A 20,103-nucleotide genomic window follows, 5' to 3' on the forward strand; every position below is an offset into this window, starting at 1 on the left:
AAGGATGCGGACGAAAGGCTTAATCACAACATTACGGTGTTGACAATAGACATTGCTAGTTACTTGGAGTGCAGAGGATCTGAAATTGATCTGATCCTTGTGTTTAATTATGAGTTAGATAGTTCCCATGAATATGTTATCCCCAGGTGCAATTGATGCGATTTGCATATATAGCTCTATATTCTATATATTATACATTTCATATTCTATATATCATACATTGAAAGCAGACACGACAAGCGGATATAACGCAATTCGATCGCGCACTGGATGATGAGTATAAGACCGCACTAGCGCAATGAAGACCAGGCCAGAAAAGTAGAATACACTTGAATTTATTTTTCTTTCGCTAATTTACAAGTAATTCAAACGGTCTTTCAGATTTATACCAAAAAGTAATAGTGTGAGATTCTCAGTTGAATAATATTCGTAGATTTGAAAAAGAAATAAAAAAAATCATAGATTTGTTTTTTTTTAAACTTGGTCCTGGAGGCGCTAGACAAGTTGATGAATGGACGAACCACGGTACTTGTGGCTCATAGGCTCTCGAGTCTCGGCCATTAGCAGACACGATCGCTGTTTTGCACAAGGAAGAGTTGTGGAGAAGGGAAGTCATAGAGAGCTTGTTTCCATATCTGATGGTTTTTATAAGCAGTCAACAAGTGTGACTTACGTGTTAGAATAAGAGAATTATTGAGAGTTTATTTATGGAGAATGAAGAACATGAAGAACATAGAGAAAGAGAAAGTAGATCTCACGATGTAAGAGAAAGAAGGAGAGAATAGTTTCCTTAATTTAATTGTGGATCTGGGTAAAAGTATTTAAAGACAAATGACCTCAGTACACAATATAATAAAATATCTTTTTCTCTCTTCTTCTTCTCTTCAATAAAATCGAGCTTATAAAACCCTTATAAAGCCTTATAAAACCCTTATAAAGCCTTATAAAACCTTATAAAGTCTGGCAGCTTAATTCTCAAGTCTGACAGCTTAATTCTCAAGTCTGGCTGCTTAATTCTCAAGTCTAGCTGCTTAATTCTGCTTCATGTCAACACTCCCCCTCAAGCTTGACCATGTGGAACAAGTCAAGCTTGGAAGCCATGAAGTATTCCCTCATTAAAACCTCAACTAGGTAAAACCCTTTGGGAGAAAACCCAAGTCAAGGAAAAAGAGTAGAACACTTCATGAAGGAGAGATCATTGACATGATAGGTCTATGAGTCCCAATTTTGGATGAATGAACTCACATACCTTAGTGCTTGCTGCCTTGGTGAAGATATCAGCTAGTTGATCTTCACTCCTTGTGTAGCACGGCAATATGATCTTCTGCTCCACGGCTTGTCTCACTTTGTGGCAATCTACCTCTATATGTTTGGTCCTTTCATGGAAGACTGACTTGCTAGCAATGTGTATAGCAGCCTGGTTATCACAATGCATCGTGATTGGCGTTGTAACTTCAATTCCCAAGTCCTTAAGAAGTCCCTTGATCCAAATCAACTCGCTTGTGAGCTTCCTCATAGCTCTATATTCTGCCTCAGCACTTGAACAAGACACCACCTTCTGCTTCTTGCTCTTCCATGTTACCAAATTGCCTCCAATGAAGGTACAATATCCAGTAGTTGATCTCCTATCAACTCGATCTCCTGCCCAATCCGCATCACAGTACCCAACAATCTCAGTGCTTCTATTGCATCCCATCCATACTCCTTGGCCTGGTGCCTCTCTTAGGTACCTGAGAATCCTCTCAACCATGTTCCAGTGGTGTACCTTGGGAGCTTGCATGTGTTGGCTTACTTGGTTTACTGCAAAGCATACATCTGGTCGGGTAATGGTAAGATAAATGAGTTTTCCCACCATTCTCCTATAATGCTTTACATCTTCATATGACTTGTCTTCAATCTCCCCCTCACGCATCACTTTGTATCCTTCCTCTAGAGGTGTTTTGGCAGCTCTTCCACCAAGATCTCCAGCCTCATTTAGTAAGTCAAGGGTGTATTTCCTTTGAGATAGAAACAACCCTTCCTTAGACCTACACATCTCGATCCCTAGGAAGTATTTGAGCTCTCCCAAGTCCTTGATATCAAATGAAGCCTTAAGGAACGCTTTGGTCGAGATGATCCCTTCTTTGTCACTGCCTGTGATGATAATGTCATCAACATAGATGAGAATGACAATGATTCCTTGCTGGCTAGTGAGGGTGAATAGGGTATGATCAGCTTCAGACTTGACAAAGCCTCTTCCATTGAGGGTGGTGCTCAACTTATGGTACCAAGCCCTTGGAGATTGCTTCAAGCCATAAATTGCCTTCTTTAATCTGAGAACATTTCCTGACTTCACCATGTTCTCAAGACCAGGAGGTGGTCTCATGTAGACTTCATCCTCCAATTCTCCTTGAAGAAAGGCATTTTTCACATCCATCTGCCATAAATCCCACTCAAGATTGACAGCAAGAGATAAGAGAATCCTTATAGTGTGAAGCTTGGCCACTGGTGCAAAAGTGTCTAGATAATCTTCACCATACACTTGAGTATATCCCCTTGCAACCAGTCTTGTCTTCTTTCTTTCTGGTTTTCCATTGGCTCCATACTTGATAGTGTAGAGAAGCCGGCTTGTCACTGCCTTCTTTCCTTTTGGAAGTTCAGTCTCAAACCATGTATCATTCTTGATCATGGCTCTCATCTCATCTCCAACAGATTCTCTCCACTCCTTGTGTTGCATAGCTTCTTCATATGTTCTTGGAATGTATTCCTGATCCAATTCACTGATGAAGACTTGATGATCTTCTGGATATTGAGCAAGGGAGCATACTGCACTTATTGGGTGAGCTACAGCTTCAGCATTGAAGTAAACTTCTGTGTTGATCCACTGTGAGGGTTTCCTGATCCTTGTACTCCTTCTCAAAAGTTGTATCTGCTCAGGTTCTGCTTCATTTCCTTCACTTGGCGCCTCTACTTGAGTCTCAACATCTGATTCTGATGGCATCTCATCTTGATCATGAGCTACAGAGCTCTCTTCAGGTTGAGCTTGTGTAGACTGCTCAACATTTCTACTGCCCCCCTCATGATTAGGATGAGTGCTCTCAACACTATCAGCTGCAGTAGATGATAAATTTTCAGGGACAGGTTCCACACTTGGTAAAGAGGGCATACTGATTCCCAGGCTCTCCATTACTCCCCTAAGGTTATTTGCTCTATCTGAGGCTGATTGAGAAAGATCTTTGAGCTCATCCCAACTCTTTCCATCATAATAGCCTCTAGATTCTGCAAACTTCACATCCCTCGAGACAAGAACCCTTCTTGACTCTGGATCATAGCACTTATACCCCTTCTGAGTTGGAGAGTAACCAATGAACATAGCTTTTGAGCTTTTAGCATCAAGCTTGTTCCTCAGCTCCCCAGGTATCATCACAAAACAGAGGCATCCAAACACACGCAAATGGTCCAAAGATGGTTTGGTCTTATTTAGAACCTCAAAAGGAGACATGTCGTTGAGGACTTTAGTTGGAGTTCTATTGATCAGATAAGTAGCAGACATCACAGCATCACTCCAGAATCTTTTTGGAACATTGGTGTGGAACATCATTGATCTTGCTACTTCCATCAAATGTCTGTTCTTTCTCTCAGCAACTCCATTCTGTTGAGGAGTGTAAGGACAGCTTGTCTGGTGAGTAATCCCATGTTGAGCAAGATATTGCTTAAATGCATGACTTGTATACTCTCCACCATTATCTGACCTTAGAATTTTCATCTTGGCATTGAAATGGTTGCAGATATAGGTCTGGAAATTCTTGAAAGCATCCAACACCCTGTCCTTAGACGGAATCAGTGTCACCCAAGTGTATTTGGATTTCTCATCAATGAAGGTGACAAAGTATTTGTGGTTCTCTCTGGACACACATGGAGCAGTCCATACATCAGAGTGAACTAGGTCAAAACATCTTTCATAGATGGTGCTAGACTGTGAGAAGACTGTTCTACAATGCTTCCCCAATATGCAAGCTTCACAATCATCATTCTTGAAGACCACACCTGGAAGCATCAAGTTTAGGGCTCTTGTATGAGGATGTCCCAACCTAGCATGCCATAGTGTGCTATCAACCCCGCTGGATGTACTAGCCAAACACTGAGAAGTGGATGGTCTAGACATCTCTGTCTTCTGAAGATGATATAGTTCATTGTGAACGTGCCCCTTTCCAATCACTTGGCCTGTCTTTAAGTCTTGAAATTCAACCTCATCTGGTCTGAAGACAACCTGACAACTCAGATCAACAGTAGCCTTTCTCACAGATAGCAAGTTTGATGTAAACTGAGGCATATACAAGGCAGTAGATTCCCTATCAAACAACCTCAGGTTCCCTATCCCTTCTATCTTAATCTTATCACCATTTGCTATTTGAACATACCCTGAGGCAGGCTGGACATCACTCATCAAGTTTCTATCACTAATCATGTGATGGCTTGCTCCTGAATCTATAATGATAGGTTTAGGGTCAAGAGAGTGTGTACCAGCCTTCTTGAATGAGATAAAGGCTTGGATAAGGGAATGTAGGTCACTCATGGTTGCTGGACCATCAGTGTTGGCTGCACTATCAGTACTTCTCCATGTTCCTTCTTCATTTGAACCACCAATGACAGATGAATACATGGTTCGACCTTGAATCGATGGATGCTCAAACTCTTTGATTACATTCCTGGCTTGATTCAAGTCACTTCTTCTTGGCATATTGTGGTTCTTATGTTGCTCCTGGGCCTTCTTGTACTCTGGAAACAACACCATGTTGGAGTTCTCCCTCATGGAGAGATATGGACCAGTGGACAATAGATTGTTCCTACTGATTTTGAGATAAACTGGACTTTGAAGAAGCTTTTCCTGATATGGTTGAAGCTTTCTTGAGTTCCAGAGAATAGGGTACTCCTCTATCTTGAGTTCTGGTGAGGTTCTTCCCTTTTGAAAGACCTTTGGACCAGTGGATAAAAGGATGTATCCAACAGATTTTGAAGATAATCTGAGAAGGAAAGAAAGAAATTTGCGGAAGCTTTTGTGAGTTTCAGGAGCTTAAAGCTCTGATACCATGTTAGAATGAGAGAATTATTGAGAGTTCATTTATGGAGAATGAAGAACATGAAGAACATAGAGAGAGAGAAAGTAGATCTCAAGATGTAAGAGAAAGAAGGAGAGAATAGTTTCCTTAATTTAATTGTGGATCTGGGTAAAAGTATTTAAAGACAAGTGACCTCAGTACACAATATAATAAAATATCTTTTTCTCTCTTCTTCTTTTCTTTAATAAAATCGAACTTATAAAACCATTATAAAGCCTTATAAAACCTTATAAAGTCTGGCAGCTTAATTCTCAAGTCTGACTGCTTAATTCTCAAGTCTAGCTGCTTAATTCTGCTTCATGTCAACAATACGATCGTTGAATATTCTTTTGCATTTTTCTTCGGTTAATTACTATAGACACACATTATGATTGGTATACTTATACGATTGAATCAAGTAATATCTGGACCCACAATCTTTTGTAATAATCAAGGAAAAAATAAAACAACGGAGGATGTAATTTAAGGTTCTTTAAAATGGGCTTGCTTGAAAAGATATGTTAAGAGTATGTATGTTTTGTTATTTCATAATTAATTTCTTCATTTTTCATATGAAAACAATACTATTTTTTTTCTTTCAACACTCACATATTAACTTAGAAGATAACAGATTAAACCAACGTAACCCACACTGATAAGCTCATAAGATTGATAACCCCTATATGGTGTGACATGAAAACGAATTAGATAGTATAGCCAATCTTGTTCTATCTCATTTAATTTGGCAATGGACGATCTTGTTAATTGTTTGTTACCTTTCGCAAACCAACGTGGGCACGAAAAGCCATATTCCAATAAAATAACATACGTCCAGTCCACACTGACAATTTTTTCAAATTCGAATAAACCATAGTTACGTGTCTAGCTCACATCATCCACTTTAGCCAAAGCTACTTGAATGGTCGGAAACGACACGTGTCCCAATATCAGAGGCCATTCTCCAAGAAATAGTAACCTACTATTTTTCAACTCATTCACATATCTATCTCCTCATTTCATGGTCTGAAACTTGACAAAACACACAGAAAGAAACAGTCAGATCTGAAATAAAGAAACAAACAGGATGAGCAACATAATCCCATCGGAGAAACGTTCGATCATCACCTTCGTTTTACTCGCCGGTCTTATCGGAAGCGCTCTACTCTTCACAGCCTTCATACGATCAGCCGACGACGCGTTCTTCCTCTGCTCCACCGCAAGCGCAAAAAGCCGAGCGGTGACCGCAGCAGCTGATTACTCAGCGACACCGATCCAGCTCCAAGCCATCGTCCACTACGCGACCTCCACCATAACCCCACAACAAAACATCCACGAGATCTCGATCTCTTTCAACGTCTTGAAAGAGCTAGCTCCGGCCAACTTCCTCGTCTTCGGTCTGGGCCTCGACTCACTCATGTGGGCTTCTCTTAACCCACGCGGCAAAACCATATTCCTCGAAGAAGATCTCGAGTGGTTCCAGAAAGTAACCAAAGACTCTCCCTTCCTCCATGCCCACCACGTGCGTTACAGAACGCAGCTACAAGAAGCCGACAAGCTTCTGCGTTCTTACAAAACAGAACCGAGCTGTTTCCCGGCGAAGGCGTATCTCCGAGGAAACGAACGTTGCAAGCTCGCTCTCACGGGGCTTCCTGATGAGTTCTACGACACAGAGTGGGATCTGATCATGCTCGACGCTCCTAAAGGGTACTTCGCCGAAGCTCCGGGAAGAATGGCGGCGATTTACTCGGCGGCGGTTATGGCTAGGAACCGGAAGAAGCCTGGAGTCACTCACGTGTTCTTGCACGACGTTAACCGGAGAGTTGAGAAGACTTTCGCGGAGGAGTTCTTATGCGCGAAATACAGAGTTCATGCCGCGGGGAGGTTATGGCATTTCGCGATTCCGCCGGTGGCTGCGAACGCTACGATCGACGGTGGAGATTACAGGTTTTGTTAAGATTGTTGTGACACGTCACACGGCTTTTGTTATTTCCACTTTTGCCCTTTTTACTATCGGATCTTATTACATAGGGTTCACTTATTATCTGATTTAGTGCCCACGGTTTTGGATCTCATCTCGTGTTTTTGGATCTACTACATCTCTCGGTACTGTTACTTACGTGGACTTTCCGTATTGCATAGGTCATTTTTACGTCATACTTTCGTTATTTAAATAATTTGACATTTATATTTTATGTGGAGGCTAAATAATTCCTTTTTTTTGGTAGAGAAAGTAAAAGTATAATAAAATATAATAGCAAATCTGGCAAACTCTATTACGAATTTACGATATTTCTTTAGCCTAAAAGTCTCACTCATTACGACGTTTTTTGTTTACTAGTTTAGTTCAAACTTCAAACTATAAAGGGCAGGACTTTTCTTTTTTGGTGAAGAAAGGTGGTTTTGCATAATTATTTATTTCCAATGAGTATTTTGGAATTTACCTTTAGAAAAGTAATGAAAAGGAAAAAAAAAAAGATATGACGACAAGAATCTCTCGTTAAATTGTGTGTTGAACTTTCATTAAATCCAAAAGTAAATTAAGAAATGTAGAAGTGGCGATGTGGAAATACAAGTGGGAACGAAAACCAACAAGAGGTGTCTCCTAGATGTTACTTAAAATATTCGATAACTTTTTGACTTTTAAGTACAAACCAAATGGTCACCTTCGATCGTGCCTATTTTTATAACCGTATGTAAGTTTTTTAAATATGCATTCGTATGTATAGATATCATGCATATAGCAAAAGAAATCATTTGGTCTGAGAAATAGTAGAGAGAAAAAGTTGGACATCTTGGGTAACTAGAAACACTGGCTAATAAGCATAATTTGTTTTTTTCTGATGTTATGAAGAGGTTTGGTGTTTTGAGTTAACATTGTGGCCGTGCTAACGGGTTAAAACTGTAATAGTAGTTAGAATAATTTCATAAACCGTTTCACACAATAATGTATAAGCTGGTTTTCATCACATCAGTGATCAGACTAATACCCAAATTAGTTTAGCATATTACTTTTTATTTGGAAATGTGATTTTTAGTAACATATTTCAAGTTAAAATGTGATATGATGTGAAAGTAGTGCTAACGAGACACGAATAGTTAGCATGGTTAACGGCAGAGTTACTATTATATGAATTTGATTATTAATCTGCAAGGCATACATATTCTTAGAAAAGACACAGGTAGTTTTTCTTCGCTTCTGATATCATGTAACCACAGTGAGATCTATAGTTAGATGGATTTGCAAGGGGTGATACCTTATTTGATATTTATTCCCCTTGATGCAGCCACTGTTACAGAATCAGAACTGCAGTGTAAATCAGCTATGGCTTCTCAGTTTACCAGGGTTGATGAGGCCCAGAAACAAACATGAAAGAAAATGTATTTTCTTTAATTTACATGTTATAAGGCCCAGTAACAGAATAAAGACCAAAAAGAAAATAGTATTGTCCACAGAACCCAATTGTATTTCAATTTTAATAATCACTATTTCACAACTTCAATTTTAGAACTAAATGTTGATGGGCTGAGCCAGGCCCGTGCAGTAGTGCAACGCATGGGCGACTCGTGATAGTCCAGATAGCAAGCTATCTTATTTATTGGACCATCTCCCTAAAAAAATAGAGTTAATATCGTGTGGTCCAATGGACCACATATCAGATATTAAACTGATAAGAACAGATACTACACTTGATCTTAGCCAAAAGGCCGAGAAAGGTATGAATTGTAAGAAGGGCTCAGCTTCTTTATTTATACTAGGAAGCTCATGTGTAAAGTTCTCTCTTTCTCGATGTGGGACGTTTTTAAAGAGACCTCTTCTTGACTCATCTTTAAATTAAACAACAGTATTTATTACCATCGTTGCGTTAAATGTGAGATACTTTTATTTGCACCGTATAGTTCACTGAATTTAACCTACAGTTCTTTAGGAAGCTTAATTCTTTAATTTTATTAATCTTGATCCTTTCTTTCTGTTTTGCCCATCGTTCCCATAGGCCATATCTCTGGTTCAGTCTCAAGAAAAAATATAACAAAAACATTATCTTCAATGTAGTTCTCATAAGTTTTTTTTTACTAACTCCTAACCTCGGATACAGTGCACAACTGTAAGTGACTCAGACTCTAAGCAAATCTTCACAGTGTGTAAACACACACTGTAATAGACAATGCACAATTTAGAATGTTCTATTGACGCAAGTGTGTAAATATTCAACTTTCCACTCTATGAAGCTAAAGCCGCATTTCTATCAACAAAATTCATTAGCTCTGTTTGTGCAGCTTCCATTATCACTCGGAAGTCTACGCTCATATACCTTCCCCTGAACCACCGTAATTCAATAAAAATCAAATAATCAAATCATCAAAGCTTAACTGAAACAAAACATATGTGGATGGCTTGGCTTAAGATAAACGCTGATGATCATACCAGAAATGAGTCTTGGACCAGATTGAATTCGGAAAAGCTGGACTTCCAACTCCATGCATTATCCTCGCTATGGCTCTTGGCGTGAACTTGGCCTGGCGGTTACTCTGCAAGAACACCTGTTTTTTCACTCTCAATATCAGATGATTTTTTTTTTGGATATATAGCAAAACAAAGTAAGTGTTTAACAGCTTCTTGGATCTTCACCTTTATGTCTGCTCGTAGAAAGGAACTGTATCCACAAAATAAGTGTTGATCAGTTTAAATAGAAAGACGTCTTTAACAAAGATGAAAAGACATTAAACATATTGTTAGTGTACCAATTTTGAGTCGTCTTGCTCGGAACGTCACAGTTTTCGTCTCCATTGAAGTAATCCAAGATTCTGCTTTGCAGGCTCAGAGTTTGCTCGGCACCAGAACTAGTTTCTGAAGTGTTGGAGACATTTATAGCAGCCATGGCTGCACTTGACATAATATCTAGTTTCCTTACCTAATTCAATTGCAGAATTTATGTCAACATATAAGCACAAGCATTGTAACTGGAACCATAAAAGGGTGAGTAACTGTTAGCTGCAAGTGAAGAACTTACTTTGCAAAATTCAACCTCTGCGAGCCACTTGGTAAGATGGCTGGACAACGAAGATGTATCCTTTGGAGATTCTAAGATTGTGTAACAAAAGGCGGGGTCCTTCGTCTCGTATGTTACTTCCCCCTTCATCTACAATGATTTCAGGGACACATTCAAAACTATACAATCTAAGTAATATAGCAAAAGAAAAATCAATTTTCTCAGGAAAGCCTCTACATCAATAATCCATATGGATAACATCAAACTTTATCACAAAATGATACTGACTAAGTATCTCTTCTATATCATACTAGAGTCATATTCGTGAAGATAATTCATTTGTCCATCAGGTATGTTCATTCATATATCCTTCTGTTCTGTGGACTTAAGTTCTTCTTTATAATTAATGCGTGCAATTCAATCATGGTTCCTTTGTGTAGTTAAACATTCTTATGAAGATGAAATGAAACAATATATTACTGAGCCATAGATTTGTATAGGCCAGAGAAAGATTATCAACCTTCAGAGTTTGAATCTCAGCCAAGACATCTGTTGTTGCAACACCTGTGCTAGAGGCCACGGTTGGGATATCGAAGACATATAACCCTTGCTTCACGTGAGACCTGAAAACACCACAAAAATCTCAAGCATTGCTGCAACTATAACACACCTGCAGAATCGCTTCACTTGTAAAGCTGGAGACAATGGATAGACACTTACTTCTTCAGAATTGCTGCAACTATGATGTTTCGTGCAGCCAGAATATTTGGAGAAGACTGCACATGTAGCATAACAATGTTCTCAGCATCAGAAGCTTAGAGCATACACCGCTAACAAAAATATATAGGAATTTGTAACTAAACGGGGATTTATTCAGTTAATAGCTTCCCTACCTTGTGGAAATTCAAAGTGCAACATATGTTAACCTGTGGAAGCATACGTAAGTATTGCACTTCCCCCAACTCTAAATGTGTCAAAATCGTTTGCATAACCTGCCAGATCCCCAGTGAGGAGTCAGAGAATTTATGATGAAAAACGAATTTTCCTGCCCACACTCTCACAAGAGCAGACATTTAATGATAAGAAGGTAGAGAACAATGGGTTCAGGAAATGCATCAATTTTAAGAAGAATACCTCTTCCTTCATGTCAAATTTATGAGAGGCAGATTCAATGACTATGGAGCATATCTTCTCATGTTGCTTTGTGTCAAATGAGAACACATGAGTGAGAAATTTTCCAACTGCATATTCATCGACACCATCACTGAACAAGAAATGGGGAAAACAAAAGGTAAGTAACTGAACAGCCTTTCAATGCAAAGCCAGGACAAATGACAGTTAGTACCCAAACAAATCACCTGTGTGAAAGACTCCGAAGCTTTAGATATGTGTCCTCATCATAAAAGAGATGACAATAAGATAACCGTCCGTCACGACCAGCACGTCCAATTTCCTGTGTAAATACATTTAGTTTCTTGAGACCGTCATATGCAAACTGACCACTTACCATACTGGGAAAGAAAAAAAAAGTTTGAACCTGAACGTATTCTTCCAAACTGCCTGGCACGCTGAAATGGATTACCTAAAGTAGACCCATAAACTTTAGAAGCATGTATATTGTGTGAATAAATTTTCAAGTATTACAGGGGTTTTCCTTAAGCTTACAGCTCCAACATCTCCCTTGTCAAGTCCCATGCCGAATGCCACAGTTGCAACAACCTTCCAAAACATACCAAAAATAGTTGAGTACTGTCATCTACACAGCTCTCACCGAGAGTTTTCAAGTATAAACAGGGTGTATGGAAATCACTGAACTTATTTTCTCACCACTCTAATCTTATTGGAAGAAAATGCCTCTTGTATGCGAACACGGTCTTTCGCTGGAAGACCACTATGATAACCCTGGATAAATGGTCGAGCTAAGCTTGATTAGAATAAAATTAGCCATAGATAAACGTCTATTGGAGATTTCAAAATGGAAACAACCTTTGCAGTGATGTTGTTATCGCGTAAATACTTGCTTATCATGTCAGTCTCATACTACGCAAAACACATCCCAAAGTCTCTTAAGCTCGCATCATGAATGATTCAGTAAGAAAAATTGAGAAAGTTTGAGAGTATTTTGAAATAACCGTGTACAATTAAATAAGCACGCTTACCTGAAATTTGCAGTACACAATGATGCTCCGAATCTTCTTATATGGTTGAGACTCCATCAAAACCAATAGATCTTTCAGTCTGTTAGATTTCAGATTTCAATCACTTACAACTAGAGGACAACAAAAAAGTGAAAAATATAAACAAAGCACATGCCTGTTAGCTCCGCTCAAGGAGACAGACAGCTCAAAATTGTCTCTGAGTTGTGACTTTTGAATAAGATTTGTTGACGGTATCTCTAGTGCAGACATGACAGCCTGAAGAGTCATAGTAGTGGCAGTTGCAGTCATTGCAAGAATGCAATCTGCCTTGAGTGCAGAGTACAACATTGACGCCTTGAGTCTCATGTATGAAGGGCGGAAGTTATGAGACCTATTCAGAATAGCTCTTAAGAACCAAAGAAAAACAGTAGATAGTAGACACTACAGTCAACAGAGAAAGGCTAATCTACAAGATGCCAAGAAGCACTCACCATTCTGATACGCAGTGTGCCTCATCCACAACGACAAGCGACACAGATAAAGACATGCGAAACATTGACAAAAACTCTACATTCAGAAGTCTCTCGGGAGACACAAAGAGAACCTGAAATTAGACAACACAAATGAACATCAAGTATCCATATCAGAAGTAAGACGTCCAAAACTTCCCTAAAGAACATACCTTTATTATGCCTTCTTTAAGTTTCCTCAATGTTTCTGTTGCTTCCTCAGGTCTCTAATGAAACACATTCCCAAAACGTACTCCATTACAAATCTATTAGAGACTATAAAATGACCAAAAAATAAAGAACACACAAGAAACTGAGGCACACACCTGGCTACTGCTTAAGAGACCACCCTTAATAACAGAAGGCAAATGTTTCAACTGATCGATCATGAGCGAAACCAAAGGGCTCACAACGAGCGTGATTCCGGGAAGAATCATAGCCGGAATCTGGTAGCAGAGAGACTTGCCAGCACCAGTAGGCAACACAAGCATGGTTGAACTCCCAGAAAGAACCATCTTGATAGCCTGCAACTGTCCATCTCTAAAAGACTCATAACCATACACTAAACTCAACAGCTTCGTCAGATTCTCATCAGAAGCTTCAGTCTTCACTGCAAGAACCGCATCTTCCACTGAACTGATAAAACCATTAGCTTCTCTCTGCAAATCGGACTCTTCCTCCAACCAAGTTTCACCTTCTTCGTCTTCGCCGTTAGCTTCTGACTTTTTGTATCTCTTCCCTCTGTATGCGAATTTGCTTCTGGATTTGGATGCGCTTTTGTATTTGCTGGGAAACTTCTTCCCCCTCTTGCCATTCAAATTCAATTTCACGAAATTACCCTCGCCGCCACTACGAAACACCACCGGAGCTTTCAACGGCTGAGAACTTATAGAATCCATGATGAGGTTGGGTGGCTTTCTTCTAACGGGTTTTGGAGGAACGAGTGGCACGTGAGGGAGCTCTGGGATATGGTTGACGCATTCTGATTTCGATGTATCTTCAGGTGCGGGAGAAGCTCTGGGGAGTCTATAGAAGGACGAAACGGAAGAGGAAAACCCAGCGGGTTTGGATCGATTCGAGGGCTCGCAGATCCGGAAGGGGAGATCGGTGAATAAAGAAGGTGGAGGAGAAGAGAAAGATGGTAATGGAGCTTCCTCCGAGTGATCCGGAGGCTGCGGATGTGTATGTGCTTTAGGTTTCGAGCGAGAAGAAGAAGAAGAAGAAGAAGACGGAGCTTTACGGGAACCTGGTGGTACCTTCCGTGGCGGCGGTGGCTGCGGAGGCCTTCGAGGAACCTGCTTTGGCGGCGGTGGTGGAAACGGGTCTCGGGGAGGAGTGGCGGAGATATGGGAACCGTCGGAGTCTGTATCGGAATCCATCGGTAAATTAATTTTTGCGATAAATCAGATTTTGAGAAATTTCAGTATTTGGGGGTTTTAGGTCCATGTCACTCTTCCTCATTTTCCCGCCATGTTTTAGGTTCATGCCGCTTTTTCATTTTTTTTTTTGTTTCATTAATCCGAAATGTTAATTTTAGTTTTCCGGTTTATGTGATAACCGGACCGGATCGCTCACTACTTACATTGTAAAAGTTGTTGAGAGAAGAGAGTGAAGTTCTCTTCCAAGAAACTCAACAGAAAAAAAATGGAAGATACTTTGGTATGATGTTTTCCATGGTTTGTTCACTTCATTGTTATAACTAATATGAAGATTATATTAAAATTAGTAATATTTTATTTATGAAATACTTTATTTGAGATACTAATAGACAAAAAATGTTGTAGAAATGTTATATAGGGTTTTTAAAGGAGCTTATGATGACCGGATAGCTGTTTTATAGAGAAGATAGTGATCATATCCCCTACAAGTACAACTTAAGGGGGCGTATAGATAATATGACTCAATGATCTACTCGCTTATCCCCTCTCTTGTAGTTGTATAAATAATACCATTCTAAGACTCTAATAAGAAGTATATAAACCTATAATATTAAAAAACGCAAATGATTAACACAAAGAATACTTAAAATACAAGGCAAAATGCCAATGAATGAAACACACAATATAAAATTACACGGTCAATTCTGTTTCACTGAGCAGAAAAAAAGACCAGGAGAAGAAGATGCCGAGAGCTCTTGTGAACAATTGGTCGTGCCATTGAGAAAACAAGAATACCAAAGAGCAGGAGATCTTTTACGTTCCGGATCGCTGAAATTTACATAGTATAATCCATATGTATAATTGGGCTCCATGAGCTCGAACAAATCCATGAAGGACCATTGGAAGTAGCCTCTTGTCTCTGACCCATTCCTGCAACAAAAATAAATAAATAAATTGTATCACGTTCAGTATTTGGATTTTAAGTAGGATTTTCAAGCATATTACACACCTCACTGAATTAAGCACAGCAGCGATGTACGAATGAAGGTATTCAACTCTTCCCACATCGTTAAGCGATGATTGGTGGTTGGTAGGTCTACTTTGTTGGGGATGGATTTACATCCTCCTCAAAGTCCATTAGATATTGAACTAGGTCCATATTGTTAGGAAGCTCTAGGCTTCATCTTTCAATAAATAAAGAGCTACCACCTTATGAGAAATGATATTATCCTCTTCTTAGATTAATAAACATACTTTCATAAGAGATTTGTAGATTGAAAAGGTTCACTTTACATTTATATCCATTTTTGTAATGAACTTTTACTCAATAAAATCTCATTTATGTTCTTTTCCTTTTGATTCCATCTAAAGATTTATCCTAAGCCTCAAGAATCTAACTCTCATTCTTAGATTCTTTTATTGTATTGATTCAACAAACATCACTAGCATAAACACCATTTTTGGATCAAACAGTTGGCGCTAGAAGGAGGGTCTAAGGAGAACTATCTTCACATCATATCAAACTTTGGGAATTGTAGATCTATGATGCTCACCTCAAATTGGTTTATAAAAAAAAAAACACGGCTTTGGTTAGGTCAAAGTTCAAAGCTTCTTCAACCTTAGATCGAGTTGACCACAAATATCTCGGTAAAGAAGGAAGTGATAAGATCATATGGGCCTCGTCTGGATTGAAAAGAGTTAATGGGCCAAGATCAGAGAAGCCCAGCAGTGAAGGAAATATCTTTTACGTTTTAGGATATAAGTTATGCTTTTAGCTTGTAAACAATCTATCGAATACGATCATCAATCAAACAACGGGTTCAATCCCTAATTTCTACCTCTATCACTTCTCTTCTCCCTTTGCTCTTCGTCATTTCTCCCTCCCTTTCTGTTCTACAGATTCGATCCTTCCAGGATCTTATCATTGGTATCAGAGCTTAAGTTCCTGTTAACCTTAAGATTAAAAAAAAAAAAATGAGTTTCAGTGATGAGACTTTCCAGAGGCTCGACAAGATATTGCACTCATTGAAACAGATGACTGTGGATCGAAACCTGCGTGAGGAGCTTCGATTGGACAGTCAGAAACTGCGTGAGGAGTTTCGGAAGCGGCGGTATGGTGAATCTCAAGCTCATAACGTTTTTATCCCTAGAATGTTTGAAGATCTAAAGCTCAACGGAGGTAGCAAGCTCAGAAGGATTCCGATCAAGCTAAACTACCATAGATCTCGATTTAAGAAACTGAAAAGTAAGTCACCTAGAAGAACTCTTGATTCAAAGGGTTGGTTAGATCGTACGGGGCTTGCGACGTTTCAGAGGAGGTGTGTGGGAATGAAGAAACAATACGATCAGAAGAAGAGAACAGCTCAAGTGAAGCTTGCGCAAGCTTGTAAGAGCTTGGGAATGTTCCTAGTCTCTCCAAGTTTTAGAGATCCAAAAGACTGTACGAAGATTTGTGTGGTTAAAAGGCAGGTCATCGACACAGGAGTGAGGCCAGAGACTCATCTCTTCTGGTATGAGTTTACTTCCTATGAGCCTACGGATATAGATGGTCATGTCGATACGAGGATAGGAGATCAAAGTATCTTCGCTGAGGATGTTACAGCGCTAGAACATGATGATCCTGATGCTGCGATGGAGTCCTTGAAGGATGAAACAATAATGGAGTCAGAACCAGAGATAACGAGAAAATGTAAGAGTGTTATTGAACCCTCCCAGATTCAACAAAAGAGAGGCAAACAAGGGTTTCATAAGGTTTGGTTCAAAGCTAGACTTCACCGAAGAAGTAAAGCCTCAGCTGAGAAAGTTACAAAAGGTAGAGAACCGTTCATGATGGGAAATTCAGAATCGTTTCACACTGGAGGATCAAAATACACAAGAAGGCTCTTTGTCAAATGGTGTTACTATAAGGCCAGAGAAAATGGGAAGTCACACAGAAGAGCTCAGCAAGCGTTGTCTCTTTTCAGTGGTAAAATAAAAGGTAAACCTCCAGAAGGTGTTTCAGGTAACAGAAGAGAAGCATTAGAGTATGAAATCTTTGTTAGTGAAAATGGTCGGTTTAACTTGGAGTTGCTCGATGGAAGTGGAACTGACAATTTCAGCTTCTCTACGTGTGTGAAGAAACAGACTTGGAGCCTAGTGAAGACTTTTTGCGGGAGACAATTATCTGAGATTTGTTTGGTTGTTCAAGTTTGGGAGCCTGGTGGAGATTCTGATAAACGTGTTCAGTTTATGAAGAAGCCACTAGAACCTTTATGGAGTTTCGTTGTTGATAGTAGTCAACGCTTGTCTTTGTTGTTTGTGAAGTGGAAGTCTAAACTTGTGAGACTTTATGCTGAGGCGAAGAGCTTAAGACGCAGCAGACTGGAGAGACCTTACTGTGTTGGTAAAATTCAGGAGGCGTCAAGGGTTACGAAACGTTTAAGGACTGAGAGAGGGAAGGTGATCCTTATTGCAGCAGTGGAGAATTGTTTAAGGTATTGTGAAGGTGCTGGAGCTGTAGAGGTTGAAGGAGACAAGAGTTGTAGCAGTGTTATAGCTGAGAAGTTGTGGAATGCGGAGAATAGGAAAATTTATGTTATGGACGTTCACACAAATTCTGAAAACGAGGTCAAGTGGGTGGTCGTTCTAAGTGTTACACTGACGCTAGAGAGTCAGAAAAGCTTTTCAAGTCCTGAATATGTGATCACGGTTCAAGCTTTTTGCTTTTGGAGCCTCGAGGACAAGGCTGCTATTCTATCGGGGAGTAGACTGAAGTTCTATGGGGAGAAGATTGAGTGGATTTGTGGCGTATGGGATCCTGGTGTAGCAGGTTATGGACAAACCAAAGAGGTGACAGGAGGTATTATTTTGATGGCGAAGCATGATCCTATCAAGTACGTGGTAAGGGTTTATAAGAAGCGGCTAAGGCTGAGAAAGGTTCTTGCTCAGGTAAGAAAACTTGACAATCTGAGTTTGACAGAACCATGTAAACACACTTATGCAGGGATATCATACACTGGTGCGGCTGTTGGAGATGTGTGGGGTATCATAGCCCATATCAAGAAGTTCTTGGTGATTGAAAAGGGTTTTGGAGTTGAGTTTATGGGATCGCGGAACTATGTTACAAAATGCATCTGGTCATGTTTCTGGATATTGGTGAAGTTTAATATTCTATGCCACTGTGTTAGAAACGTTTGCGTTTCACGTTCTTTACGGTGAGTTCATGTCTTCAAGATCTATAAGGAAGCAACTCTGAGCATAATGTATGTCAAGTTGACGATGGAGTCCTCTGGAGAGCATTCAGTTTCAGTCTTAACCCATGAGCTGTTTCACTTGCCGAGACCACCTGAGTTGTTTTGTATCCTTACACTTTTGAAGTTGCAGAAAATGCTGAAGGAGTACAACGAGAGGCAAGAGGCTACAAACTCCCATTTCCCTTTCATCAACTTGAGGACAAGTTGGATCTCTTATGGGGGAAGTATTGATAAGATCATATGGGCCTCGTCTGGATTGAAAAGAGTTAATGGGCCAAGATCAGAGAAGCCCAGCAGTGAAGGAAATATCTTTTACGTTTTAGGATATAAGTTATGCTTTTAGCTTGTAAACAATCTATCGAATACGATCATCAATCAAACAACGGGTTCAATCCCTAATTTCTACCTCTATCACTTCTCTTCTCCCTTTGCTCTTCGTCATTTCTCCCTCCATTTCTGTTCTACAGATTCGATCCTTCCAGGATCTTATCAGGAAGCTTTTCATGAAGCCCGACGGTTGATGTCACTAAAGCCCACCAACGAGCCCAATACTCTGGGCTTTCCGTCTCCGAACATCACGAAGGCTTCTCGTCTTCAACAATCTTGAGGAGCGACCGGAACTCTGAAAGAATAGGGCTAGCGAGACATGAGACGACGACGTCTGAAGAAGAAGACAATGTCGGATCTGTCTCGAGAGATGAAACTGGTTTGATTCTCGCTCTCGTGAGCCAAAGATTCTTAGACGTCCGGATCCATCCAAAGAACACGACAGCAAATCCAGGATCGCGGCGAAGGCGAAGGCGTGGTTCACGGAGAGAAAGACGTGGGCTTGCTCCGGTGTTTCTCCGGGAGGGAGATCAAAAAGTTGATGACTTTATGCGTCTCCGGTCCACAATCGTTGTAGTCACCGAGGAAGATGACGAGGGCTGAGGTGAATTGGGATGATCTTCGGATTGGAGATCGAGCCAGAGGAGTCTTCGGGGAGAAGGTCTGTGATGCTGCTTCAGTCTCAATCCGCCGGTGAAGCTCTCAGGACTGCTCGAGCTTCTTCTAGTCCATGAAACACAATTTTCCCAGATGCCTAAGATGGACTGAGTTTGTCGAAGTCAAGCTAGAGTCTTGGAATTTCATCGATCTTGTGTTTTCACCGCGACGTCTGTTTCTCCAATAGCACCACCGGAGATGTTATCACCGATCAAGAACATCACAGCTCTGGTCTTTGCGTTCAAGGTCGCTGCATTCTTGGTCTCGCCAGTAACCGTTTCTCCGAACCTCTTCCTGACTCCCTCGACCATTGCTCCAAGACGATGAACACAAAATCTCGTATGTTTCTATGTTCAAGGCCAGACCACGACAATAGCACCAGTGAAAATGTTATCACCAACCAGGAACATTACAGTTCTGGTGCTATTCTTGTACCGGTGGTGGCTTCAACATCGAGCTTCTTCAAACTCACGAGAGAACCGATGGAAGTTCAAGCTCATGACGCTCATGAACTTGCTCGCAACTCGTCATAGTCGCTTCTCTCGCAAGTCCTTGTTGTAAGTTCGAGCTCATGAGCATCTATCCCAAAGGCTCCTCTTCATCTCGTCATATTTTTCGCGGCTTAGTCTTGCCACGAGCGGTTTCGAGATCGACGAGGAAATGTCATCAGACTGTCATCAAGCTCTTGCTTCTGCGTCAAGAGAGCTCTCCCGACAGGCTGGCCACCACCAGTATCGAAGAGACATGGTGTTATCTCCTTCACTATAACTAATCGGTAGTTCCCGCAATCGATCA

At 40.3% G+C, this 20,103-nt stretch overlaps 2 protein-coding genes and 1 non-coding gene across 3 annotated transcripts; 1 reads left to right on the forward strand and 2 right to left on the reverse strand.

Moving 5' to 3' along the window:
- The first annotated feature begins 5,980 nt into the window (after positions 1-5,980).
- On the forward strand, positions 5,981-7,232 carry LOC106411270 (probable methyltransferase At1g27930). Its single transcript, XM_013851998.3, has one exon. The coding sequence runs from the start codon at positions 6,163-6,165 to the stop codon at positions 7,030-7,032; it is 870 nt and encodes a 289-aa protein (XP_013707452.1). The 5' UTR covers positions 5,981-6,162; the 3' UTR covers positions 7,033-7,232.
- A 1,363-nt stretch (positions 7,233-8,595) lies between these two features.
- LOC106389646 (ATP-dependent DNA helicase Q-like 5) lies at positions 8,596-14,170 on the reverse strand. Its single transcript, XM_013829961.3, has 19 exons — positions 13,040-14,170; positions 12,887-12,940; positions 12,696-12,808; positions 12,380-12,595; positions 12,226-12,304; positions 12,053-12,106; positions 11,894-11,968; positions 11,732-11,785; positions 11,604-11,648; positions 11,425-11,519; positions 11,201-11,330; positions 10,960-11,058; positions 10,787-10,842; positions 10,587-10,689; positions 10,088-10,216; positions 9,819-9,988; positions 9,706-9,730; positions 9,502-9,617; positions 8,596-9,394 (listed from the first exon to the last, which is right to left on the reverse strand). The coding sequence occupies exons 1-19, from the start codon at positions 14,090-14,092 to the stop codon at positions 9,298-9,300; spliced, it is 2,763 nt and encodes a 920-aa protein (XP_013685415.2). The 5' UTR covers positions 14,093-14,170; the 3' UTR covers positions 8,596-9,297.
- On the reverse strand, positions 8,597-8,796 carry LOC125590946. The gene has a single exon (XR_007326943.1). It is a non-coding gene; the product is annotated as a U2 spliceosomal RNA (small nuclear RNA).
- Positions 14,171-20,103: the final 5,933 nt, after the last annotated feature.

This window comes from Brassica napus, chromosome C7, assembly GCF_020379485.1.
Source record: "Brassica napus cultivar Da-Ae chromosome C7, Da-Ae, whole genome shotgun sequence".
Taxonomy (NCBI): domain Eukaryota; kingdom Viridiplantae; phylum Streptophyta; class Magnoliopsida; order Brassicales; family Brassicaceae; genus Brassica; species Brassica napus.